This window comes from Chanodichthys erythropterus, chromosome 3 (genome assembly GCF_024489055.1).
Source record: "Chanodichthys erythropterus isolate Z2021 chromosome 3, ASM2448905v1, whole genome shotgun sequence".
Taxonomy (NCBI): domain Eukaryota; kingdom Metazoa; phylum Chordata; class Actinopteri; order Cypriniformes; family Xenocyprididae; genus Chanodichthys; species Chanodichthys erythropterus.
This window is the reverse complement of record NC_090223.1, coordinates 35,789,551-35,802,305: the sequence shown is the minus strand read 5'-3', so window position 1 is coordinate 35,802,305 and position 12,755 is coordinate 35,789,551. Positions and strand designations below refer to the sequence as shown.

Genomic DNA, 12,755 nt, shown 5'->3' with positions numbered 1-12,755 from the left:
CTGAGCGCTGAGGTTATTTATAGATCTTGTTGCTAGTTGATACATTTCTGATTTTTCAGCTGTATTCCCTTCAGCCCTGAAAAGCAACACATTGCTATTGTGCTCAAGAGATAGATACAAAATAGTAAAAAAAATAAAAATAAAATAATAATAATAATAATTAAAAAAAAAATCCACAAAAGATCCTAAATATATGAAATAAAGATACGATTCCATAAGTGACGCTAAGAAAATATAAAACAATGGTCAATAATAACTATAGTATGTATGCTATACATACAGGGTTGGGGAGTAGGCCTAACGACATACATGTAACTTAGTTACGTATTTAAAATACAAAATTTGAGTAACTATATTTCATAGTTACATTTTAAATGGATGGTAATCAAATTACAGTTAGATCCGAAAAGTATTTTAGATGACCAAAGTGATTACTTTGAATTTTAATTTGATTTAATTTAATGTAAACTGTGACGGGCAATTCATGTAAACAGCAATTGGTGATTCTCTGACTCTGACCCTGCAAAAGCATCCTAAGCTACAGTTCTGCTCATAAGTTTCATACCCCTTGCAGAATATGCAATATTTTAATATATTTAATTTTTTTAATATTTTAAATTTTTAATGTAAAGATTTTTAATATTTTAATAATTTTAACAAAATAAGAGGGATCATAAAAATTGCATGTTATTTTTATTTAGTAGTCCTGAATAAGCTAATTCAATGGATGTTTACATAAGACAAAATGACTGAATTTATAAAAATGTCCCCATTCAAAAATATACATAATCCTTGAATCTTAACTGTTTGTCAACTATTTTCATGCTTTGCAGTAGTTGTTTGTGAGTCCCTTGTAACTGTAAAAAAAAAAAAGGTAATTGCGACTTTTTATCTCATAATTCTGACTTTTTTTCTAGAAAATTGAGAGTTTATATCTCACAATTCTGACTTCTTTCGCAATTCTGACTTTTTTTCTAGAAAAATGTGAGATTATTGCTCACTGACTTTATAACTCACAGTTGCAACTTTATATCATGCAATTCTGAGAGAAAAAAAAGTCAGATTTGGGAGATAAAAACTCACAATTACCATGTTTTTGTGTTACATACTTATTAGTATTCTAAAGTAAAGCAATGTTTCTCAACCAGGGGTCCATGGACCCCTAGTGGTTCTTATAAAATATCTGAATATGAATTTTTGTATATTTTGACGTTTCCATAAAAGAAGATAATATATGTATAACTGACAATATGACTAAATATAGGACAAGTCAACTAACATAGTAATAAATTATACTTGATTGCATTTGGTCGTCACAAAGACATTAATGATACCAATGAGCCAATTTTATTGAGGACGGTTCCAAATATGATGGGGGTCCATTACTCAAAAAAGTTTGAGATTCACTGTTCTAAAGTATTTAGATTAAGTTACAAAACTTGGGTAATCTAACGAAATACATTGACAAAATGACTTTTTATTGCACGTGCTTTGTAATCTGTAGTGAAAAACATTTTTAAAGTAACCTACCCCTGTATATATATATATATATATATATATATATATATATATATATATATATATATATATATATATATATATATATATATATATATATATATATATATATATATATATATATCAGTGGTGTGCAGTGGTGTTCTGAAAAGAGGAGGCACATTTTTTATTTATTTTTGAATCAATGTAAATTCATACATTACTCTTAATGTTGACACATATTCCTTGTTAAATGAACATTACTTTACATTACATCAAAAAAGAAACCAAATACAATTCTATTTTGTAATTTTACAATAACAATGTATTGTAATAAATGTTCTATTTATCAAAACCAAGTCAATCTCATCAAGTAAGTGTTTTAAGCATTTCTACATTCATTCCAAAATAATAACTAAAGGCAATATTAATTTAAACAATATGTTTAATTTGTGTATTGATGTTTTTCCTTTTAATAGTCAATTTAGGCTATTTTGGATCATCAGTCATGCTCCGTAAACACTGTCTGTCACAGACACGAAGATGTATTTTTATTTCACCAAGCTGATTGCACTAAAAAACCCCACAGTCATCATGTTTTCAGTCCATTTCAAGTTTGATTTTGACGTGCCATAAAGCGGTGATATCTAACTGGGTGATCTGTTTACTTAATTTTCAATTAGTCTTCCCATTGACGGCATCATTTGTTCAGTCAAACTGACGCGCGGAACGCGCACGTCAACAAGAGGCGGGATTTATCGCACAAACCAAACATATCCAATCATAGTGCAATGGAGACATTGCCTCCTCTCACATGACTTTCCCCCATTCATTCTCAACTACCCCCCACAAAACCCACCGCACACCGGGGGTCTGATGATTTTCTATGGTTTCCTATGAGAGCAAAGGGAGGCATGACTCCTGCTGTAATTTTACCTGCGGTTGTCGCTGTTGGGCAGTGTTCCTTTAGAAATACGCGCGACTTGCGTTCTTTTTAATGTCATAATTTGTAATATTTGTGTTGTTTTATATGTAATATTGATTATTTTCTCATCCTATTTTTTTTGAGGAGGCACTGCCTCCCTTGCCCATATATATATATACACACACAAGAAACACTACCGCTCAAATTTTGGGATCGGTAAGATTTTTAATGTTTTTAAAAGAAGTTTCGTCTGCTCACCAAGGGTGCATTTACTTAATTAAAAATACAGTAAAAACAGTAATATTGTGAAATATTATTACAATTTAAAATGACTGTTTTCTATTTGAAAATATTTTAAAATGTAATTTATTCTCATGTTGGTAAAGCTGAATTTTCAACATCATTACTCCAGTCTTCAGTGTCACATGATCCTTCAGAAATCATTCTAATATGTCAATTTGCTGCTCAAGAAACATTTATTGTTTACAATTGTACAAAATATTTGTGTACAATATATATTTTTTCAGGATTATTTGATGAATAGAAAGTTCAAAAGAACAGTTTTTATTTGAAATCTAATCTTTTGTAACATTATGTCTTTACTGCCACTTTTGATTGATTTAATGCATCCTTGCTGAATAAAAGTATTCATTTCTTTAATTTCTTTTCAAAAAAATAAAAATAAAAATTCTTACTGACCCCAAACTTCTGAACGGTAATGTTACAAAAGCTTTGTATTTCAGATAAATGCTGTTCTTTTGAACTTTCTATTCATCAAGGAATCTTGAAAAAAAAAGTACACAACATTTTTCAACATTGATAATAATAATAAATGTTTCTTGAGCAGCAAATCAGCATATTAGAATGATTTCTGAAGGATCATGTGACACTGAAGACTGGAGTAATGATGCTGAAAATTCAGCTTTGCCATCACGAAAATAAATTACTTTGTAAAATAGAAAAGTTATTTTAAATTGTAATAATTTTTCACAATATTACTGTTTTTACTGTATTTTTAATTAAATAAATTAAGCCTTGGTGAGCAGACGAAACTATTTTTAAAAACATTAAAAATCTTACCGATCCCAAACCTTTGAGCGGTAGTGTATATCTCCTATATTCAAAACGCAAGTGATGTTTAAACTGTTAGCTTTTATATCGTTCTCGGTAATAATCAGTATTGTTTGTTGGATTAGTACTCCACCTAATAATGCATGTTTAGGGTTAATCATTTTTTATCAGCGCATTTGAAACGCCCCAATCGGGCTCGCAGCGCATTGTGGGTAGAGTCTGTCAGATGACCCTCGCCTCTCCTGTGAGGGGTACAGCTGCTGTCACATACTGTTAGCCACCGACTGAGGGAAACACCGATATTTACAGGTACGTCCACGTGTTTCTTGTCGTTATCGGTGGCTTTTCCTCTAGCCCTGTGAGCTGAAGTGATCGGTGCAGGACTGTCGCGTGTGATTTCTGAGGCTGATCGTGTCGTGGCCACAACTAGCTTAGCGAGCTAACGAGCTATCATCGGTGCGACTGGAGCAGGGCTCATGGGGGATGGGGTAGACATAGCGCTTTCCTCATCCATTATGGGAAGATTTGTTAGATTTGCCTGACACGACATGCGCAGAAAATGTGTCCGGTACTTTTTCTAGTAGTTCAGCGATAAAGTTTAAGTTTAGCGAGGAATTGGGGCTGGCACGACGAGCTTTTCCGAGTTTAGAGCTTAAACTGGGTTAAAAATGAATAACAATCCCGTCAACTCTGACTCTGTGATTTACTATTTCGAGTAGTTGTTCCATTACTAGCCCTGTAACAGGTGGAGCAGGACTTGACACCCGGTTATGATGACTGACAGATCACAGACTGCTCCTAACTTGGCAGAAGCTATTAGCTACTGACCCGACAGGATTTACTCTCAGATGCTGTTTATACTGTCAATTAATCTGAATATGGATTCAAAACAGTGCAGAAATTAAGTGGAATTTAAGCTATGGGGCTCAAAAAGCCCTTGTAATGAATTCCTCTGTTTTTTTTATATGTAACATACATTTCGGTTTTCATTGGTATTTCGTCTTTACGCTTAATTTACGGATATAGCCTCCGATATGAAATATGATTAGGTTTTTATTTTTGTAAATTGGGTTGTGCATGATGTCATAAGATGGTTATATTGTCCATAAAGTCTATAGGAAAAGAGTGGATCAGCTTAGCCTTAGTGTATGGCCAACCAGTCTGTGCCATGTGATTTAATAAAGACTTTCAGCCAATTAGAAGACGCTGGTTTCATCAGGCTCTCAATCCCCCTCTCAATCCCCCTCCCTGCTGTATCTTAGTTTCTGTTGTTGCTGTTTCAGTATTAAAACCATTGAACCATTTTGCATGTGTTAGTCATCCTGGGGCCCATTTGAAATGATTATTCCTTACAGAAAAAATGTGTGTACTGCACTGTTTATCCTTCATTTATACACACTGATGGATGAATTATTATTGTTGTCATGCCACACATGCAGTACTGTTAGATATTAGGTTAAAATAACATGCAATAGCTTATTCTTTTATGTGTGTGAGGAATTGCTTTAATTTGCTTTACAAGTCTGTTTTTTAAGAAAATAGAAATATAACGTGTTGTAGGCTTGACTCGTTTACAGTGTAAACATGAGTTTTCTTGGTATTATTTGAGAAAACCAAACAATCAAGTCTTGTTTGTTTGACTATAGCATACAGTATTTATACTAGGCATCACTGAGGGGGGGAAATGTTTATGGATATACACTCCATAATCCATAGGGCCATCTTTTCACCTATTTAATCAGCAATTGTTAATGTACTGTATGCTATTGTCTTACATTTACTCTGTGTTGTTTGTTTACACCATTAACATTCATGTTAGTCTGTACCAACAAATAAGATTGGATATACACTACCCTTCAAAAGTTTTTTTCTTTAAAGAAATTTTAAAGAAATAAACTTTTATGCCACACACATAATAATAATAATAATATTATTATTATATATATATATATATATATATATATATTATTATTATTTTTTTTTTTTATTATTATGTGTGTGGCAACTAATTAAGAATTAATTCTCTCATTTTAGTAAATCGTGGCCACATTGTACTAATCAATTTCATCATTTTGATTTAACTAAAACAAGGGTACAAATTATTACAATGTAGACACGATTTAGTAAAACGAGGGAACGAATTATTATACAACTCCAATCTTTTGAACTGTAGTGTAACTGATCACACATTTTGTTGTCAAACTAACAACGTGACTTCAGTTTATTTGTCATTTACTGTGCAGGTTCGAGCCATGAGGCACTTGGTCTTCCTCCTCCCAGCCCTGCTGCTCCTTCTGGCCCTGCCGGACACTAGGGGGCGCTACAACGATGACTTTGATGACGGGGAGGACATCGCAGAGTTTGATGACAATGACTTTGCTGAGTTTGAGGATGTCATTGAGGACCCAGCAGCCGATGTGGAGAAAGAGCCACCGCCACGAGCAGCCCCCTCATCCACACCCATAGAGGACGACGAAGACGAGGCCACGGTGGAGAACGAAGACGGCCAGGATGAGTTCGAAGATGGCGACGCACAGGTAAAGATGTGAAAAGCATTCTTAGCTCCTTTCTTCTGCATGTCTAAGTGAATGAATGATTAAATCTAATCTGATCATTGTTACAGGATCAAGACATGTACAGCAAATATGACAACGAGGAGTTTGAGGGCTACGAGAAGACTAACCCTTCATTCAAAGACACTCTTATATACAGAGAGGTACAAAAGAAATAAAAACTGCATTTGACCTTCACAAGTGCTTCTAGTTTCCTCAGCTGACTGTGTGTGTGTGTGTGTTACAGGTCCCAGCACACCTGCAGAACAGCTGGGAGAGTTACTACATGGAGATCTTAATGGTCACCGGTCTTCTTGCTTATATTATGAACTACATAATTGGCAAAAACAAGAACAGCAGGCTTGCCCAGGCCTGGTTCAATTCCCACAGAGAACTTCTCGAGAGCAACTTTGCCCTCGTGGGTAAGTTTAACTCTCGCTCCACTTTGTTTCTACTTCTTATTCCGTTTTCTCTGACCCTGTTTTTCTCTGACTCTCAAATGTGTCCTTTATTTTTAGGGGACGATGGTACCAGTAAGGAGGCCACCAGTACAGGGAAGCTGAACCAGGAGAATGAGCACATCTATAACCTGTGGTGCTCAGGACGTGTTTGCTGTGAGGGGATGCTGATTCAGCTTAAGGTAGCATGTGTGTTTGAATATGAGGCCCTCTTTCTACCTGGTATTAAGATGCATTTTGGTCGATCCTATCATAAGTGGATGACACTAAATACAGGTGTAAATGGGGTGTAAAATGTTTTGAGCTTGCCCACTTTCAACCACTTGGAGAAGTAGTTGAATGCATTCAACCAGTTGGCTTTCATGTGGTCAAATGCATCCAAACAGCCGCAAAAGACCGCCTACTGACTTAATGCGTAAACATTATGGGAAGTGTGCTAGCCAGATGGGATTTAAGCTTTGTCAGCTGAAGACCTAAGTTTGGTTTGAAGACGAAAATATACCAAGCACAATGTTCTCTCACCATTCCTGGGTCCCGTTCTTCGTACGTTGCTAACTCAGTTAGCTGGATTTGATTGATGACGATTTGGCATTATCTTGGATTGTTTGGTTCTTCAACGCTCATCCTTAGACTTGCTGTCATAGCAACTGCTGACATAGCAACAGATCCGTAAGCTTAAACCTGCTCGTGAGCAGGCTTATTTCATGTAAACAGGATTAGATTGCATCTTTCTAAGCGGAGGTGATGCTCAGAGTTTGTCCCAGCCACTGCTACTTTCCCACAAGAGTACCCTAATGTAAACCAGGGACAATAATAATGATTTAAAAATAAATTTGCAAATAATATTGTAATGTCGTGTGGTATATCATATAGGGCTGGGCGATATATTGCATGCGATTATCACGCACATTTTGTCAGTAAAGCCGGTTCCCTGATTGCCGCTAAATCGCCATCAACTGCTTTCAAAGGGAGTGCCATTTAATAGACAGAGCCGTAGATCACTGATAAGCCACGCAATATCACGTTCATATCGCAGATGTATCATCGCTTGGCTGTTTCCTTATAAATGTCTAGAAATTCGTCACGTTTTTCGTCAGGTGTCTTTTTTTAAATATTTGATGTCATTACGTTGCTGTCTTGACTCCAGCCAATTGCTGCATTGCTGATCGTGGTTTAGAGTATCGATACATCTGCCCTTTTCAGGGAATACGAGAACACGCAGTAATCTTAGACAACTTAATCCAGATATTTTAATCCAATCCGCAAATTCATTGAAGAACTAAATTAGCCAGAGTTCAGTTATCACGATTAGAGGATCTGGCATCTGTCAAATCATCTCGGATATATTAAGCGAGGTACGAAAAACGGACTCCTGATTTCTAACACACACTCACTGCATTCGGTGTGGTCTTGCGGCTGTCGGAACAGAAACGAAAGATGATGCTCTCTGTATGTTCTTCCATCATCTCTTGTGTGTTCATATGTAAATTGCGCAAATTTACTTATTTTGTCCAGTAGATCATACAATATGAAAAAAAAACCATACATTTACCCACCCATAGACCCTCCCCGCAAAAAAATCAGGACAGTAAATGGGGGACCCCAGGTGTAAATGGGGTCCTGAGAGAAACACACTGTTTGATATCTGTGTATTTACTATGGTGTCATTGTTTTGTTGTTGTTCTGCAGTTTCTGAAAAGACAGGACCTGCTGAATGTGCTGGCCAGGATGATGAGACCAGCCTGTGATCAAGTGGTAGGTGCAAACAAACTCTGATGTATTAACATAGACTGATTACAAGTAGTATCTCAGATTGATGTTCAGAAGGCTGTTCCTCTTAGTCTCATTTTTCATTTTCCACAGCAAATTAAAGTGACTCTGAATGATGAGGACATGGACACGTTTGTGTTTGCCGTGGGGAGTCGGAAGGCCATGGCACGGATGCAGAAAGAGATGCAGGACCTGGTTAGTCATAAAGGATTTACATATTTTAAATGAAATAGAAAATTATGTACACTAATGTTTAAAAGTTTGGGGTGAGAAACGAATAAAGAAATCAGTACCTTTTCTCTGTAAGGATGCATTGAATGGATCAAAAGTAACCGTAAAAACATTTACAATGTTCCAAATAAATTCTTTTGAACTTTCCATTCATCAAAGAAACCTGGAAAAAAATGTATTACCATTTCCCAAAAAATATTAAGCAGCACAACTGTTTGGTAATAATATTAAATGTTTCTCGAGCAGCGCATCAGCATATTAAAGTGATTTCTGAAAGATCATGTGACACTGAAGACTGGAGTAATGATGCTGAAATTCAGCTTTGCATCGCATGAATAAATTACATTATACTGTAATAATATTTCCTAGTATTGCTTTTTTACTGCATTTTTGATCAAATAAAAGCATAAGATACTTTTTTCACAAACATGGTGAGTGAGTCAGTGATGTTGATTTACTAACCAAACTAATGGGATTCAGTGAGTTCATTCAATGAAGTATTTGTCACTTGTTTTAAGTGCAGCAATAAAAAGCAATAGAAAGATGTGTTATCACAGGTTTATTTTGTAGTTTTAATGTTGCCATGAACTGGTCTGTGCTAACTTAATTCGTTCTTGGTCTCTTTTCAGAGTGAGTTCTGTGGTGATAAGCCCAAATCAGGGGCTAAATATGGCCTCCCTGAATCTCTGTCTATTTTATCAGAGATGGGAGAGGTCACGGATGGAGTGATGGACAGCAAGGTGAGCGCTGGGTCTGTCATGAGACAAACTGGACTCTATAATAAAATCAGTATTGTTATTGTTAACTGAAACTATTCAAAATGGTTTTGTTAATTGAAATATAGCTAATAAACATTCATATGAGAGGGGAAAAAAATTGAAATGTTAACTTTAACTGAAATATAATTATTAAAATAAAATATGTTAAAGTTAAATAGAAATATATATTAAAAAAAACATAAAAATCAAGTCAAAAACACCACAAAATTACTAAAACTTAAACTTTCTGTAAATTAAAATGAAAACTGAGCTTAATTATAATAATTAAAACTATAATAGTATATAAACATTACTAAAAAAACACTGCTTGAAATGTATATTTATCCTTATCTTCTCAATGTCATGGGTCAGTACTTTAACTTTTATTTTTATTGTTCTGATTTCAGATGGTACATTACCTCACCAGTCATGCTGACAAGGTTGAGTCCATCCATTTTTCGGACCAATTCTCTGGTCCAAAAGTTATGCAAGAGTAAGTATTTTTAAATACGTTTTTCGTATTCAGTTCAATTCAATTTACATTTACTTGTATATCGCTTATTACAATACATGTGTGTCACTGCAGCTTTACAGAAAATCTGTTTGTCTACATTACAGTTTAGAGTCATCTGTTATCAGAGGTGACTGTGTCCAAGTAATGGATTTAAGAAATGTACATATGCAAATCATTCAGTTAGCTAACAGTGTAGTAATTTTAAACAATGTATTATTTAAGGTAGAATCAATGAGCTCATTGAAGCTATGATTGCATGTTGTTCACAAAAACGATATATAGAAAATGAATTAGTCCTTGCAGGACTCTCTAAAATATTCTTCTAGTAGTTTTTATGACATTCTTCGACTCTGTTGGAGTTCTTACTGGTTTAATAAATGTTAATGCTAATGGTTTCTAAATAACTTTTAGGGAGGGTCAGCCCTTAAAGCTGCCCGAGACCAAGAAAACACTGCTGTTTACATTTAACGGTGAGTGAAATTCAAAATCCACAAATGCCAGTTTTCTGTGCTTGCATGACACTGGAACATTCCTTGTTTGTCAGGGTTTTTTTAATGTGCTGTGCTATACTTTACAGTGCCTGGGATGGGTAACACATCTCCCAAAGATATGGATGGTCTGCTGCCTCTGATGAACATGGTGATCTACAGCATCGACAAGGTCAAGAAGCTCCGCCTCAACAGAGAGGTGAGCGCACACGCACAATCTGCATAACAACGCATTGAATTATTAACAGAGGTTAATGTGAAGCTTTATCTGGGTGTTTAGGGGAAGCAGAAAGCAGACAGGAACCGTGCTCGCGTGGAGGAGAACTTCCTGAAGCAAACTCACGCTCAACGACAGGAGGCCGCTCAGACGCGCCGGGAAGAGAAGAAGAGAGCGGAGAAGGAGAGGATCATGAATGAGGAGGATCCTGATAGACAGCGCCGCCTAGAGGTATGTGTGTGTGTAATTAAAAAGCGGATTTCTTTATTGTGCTGTTATCTGCATCAAATATATTTAATAAATATATAAATATATATATCTGCAAAATATTCTCTTCCCTCTTGTAATTCAGGAAGCTGCCCAACGTCGCGAGCAGAAGAAGCTGGAGAAGAAGCAGATGAAAATGAAGCAGATCAAAGTGAAAGCCATGTGAGACACACAAACACACACGTTCATAGACATTAGAGAAAGAATCTACTACTTCCACATCTGCTAAGATACACTCTTCTACATGAATGTTCATGCCATTTGATTGGCTGCTATCACACCCATAGAAACACTCTGTCCAATCAGGAGAAAGCAGATGGTTGTTAATGAGTAAATCTGATCTTTAAAAGACAACTGGATTGGAGATGGTTTGTTTATACTGTGTGAACATGTTTTACTGTAGCAGTCATTTAAAGCATGTGTTTTCTACATAATTGCATGCCAGTTTTTAATTGCAATAGGATCAAGAATGTTGCTTTTTTGTGGACTTTGCTGTAATAAACTGGACGTTTTTTCAAACCAACATGCCACTTTAGCCAACCTTTTTCAATTCAGTTGTCTCCTGGAGTTCAGTTTGAACCCTCCAAAGCTTTGTAGAGAGGACCTATGCTTTCATTTCTACTTCATCCTGTGAAAGTTTCAGCTTTGCTTCTTTTAATAGTGAAATCAGAGAGTTTTTTTAAAAGGAACTTGGTGAGTAAGAAAGCTGCTTTTTTGTACTACAGTGCTTCCTTACCCCTATTTCTAATGATAGCAAGCATTTTATAGATGAGTAATAGGCACAGTGTCATTGTCTTTCAATCTCTTTCTTTTTTATGAGCGAAGGCCTACTGTGAATTGTCACTGCCGAGGCAGCACAAACTCCTTTATATGTATTTAACAGAGGTGAAATTTTAATTTATCATTTAGTCAATCAGAGCATCCATGAGCTTACATGTTTATGAGTGAACTTTGACTGTAACCCTTTTTTCTGTAATATTTGTTGAGACGCTAAACTAAAATAAACATTCTCTGAAAACATCTTTCTACTCATCGTCTTGGTCCTTCAGTTGGTTTTTAGTTCTCAGATGATTCAGGTGTAAATGTTTTTAAAAAGTTGACCCTACATTATAATAAACTAAGTTTCATATAAAGCTATTTTAAATTTTTGCACTTTTTTTTTTTTTTTGCACTGATGGACCAATATAAACGTGAACTAGAGAAGGCACAAAGTTGTTTAAAAAAGGTGACTTGCTACAGCATCTGAAAATACAAATTTAATTTCAAATATCATTTTTATCTAAATTTTAGATGTATATTAATAAAGTCTGTGGACATGTATGCTTCAGTCTTCCAGATATATACACTACCGCTTAATAGTTTGGGGTCAGTAATACTTTTTGATAGAAATTAATACTTTTATTTAGCAAGAATGCACTAAATTGATCAAAAGTGACAGTAAAGATGTTACAAAAGATTTCTATATGAAATAAATGCTGTTCTTTTGAACTTTCTATTCATGAAAGAATCATGTTTTTTTTTTATCACCATTTCTGCGAAAATTTTAAGCATCACAACTGTTTTCAACATTTATAATAAAAAAAAAAAAGTTTTTTTGAGCATAAAACCATCATAGAATGATTTCTGAAAGATCATGTGACACTTAAGATGAGTAATGATGCTGAAAATTCCATCACAGGAATAAATTACATTTTAAAATGTATTCATTTTAATTTGTAATAATATTTCACAATTGTGCTGTTTTTGCTGTGTTGTAGATCAAATGGTGAGTCTTGGTGAGCATACAGACTTCTTTTAAAAACAAAAAAATCTTACTGACCCCAAACCTTTGAACGGTTGTGTAATTCAGATATTTTTGTGTAAACTATCAAGTTGTGTTCACAAGATGCCATTTTCAAAGTCAGGTTTATTTTTTATTTTTCACATACAGAGATAAAGGAAAAATGTGGCTCCTGTGATATTTAACAAACCTTTATCACATGCTGTGCAGTATATGCATGACAAGAA

The 12,755-nt window shown here is 35.0% G+C and overlaps 1 protein-coding gene across 1 annotated transcript; it reads left to right on the top strand.

The window, feature by feature from the left end:
* Positions 1-3,693: 3,693 nt before the first annotated feature.
* ccdc47 (coiled-coil domain containing 47) lies at positions 3,694-11,762 on the top strand. The gene is made up of 13 exons (XM_067374606.1): positions 3,694-3,802; positions 5,737-6,030; positions 6,117-6,209; positions 6,293-6,467; positions 6,564-6,685; positions 8,193-8,258; positions 8,367-8,468; positions 9,134-9,244; positions 9,670-9,755; positions 10,188-10,246; positions 10,354-10,463; positions 10,545-10,712; positions 10,834-11,762. The coding sequence occupies exons 2-13, from the start codon at positions 5,746-5,748 to the stop codon at positions 10,912-10,914; spliced, it is 1,458 nt and encodes a 485-aa protein (XP_067230707.1). The 5' UTR covers positions 3,694-3,802; positions 5,737-5,745; the 3' UTR covers positions 10,915-11,762.
* The last annotated feature ends 993 nt before the right edge of the window (positions 11,763-12,755 follow it).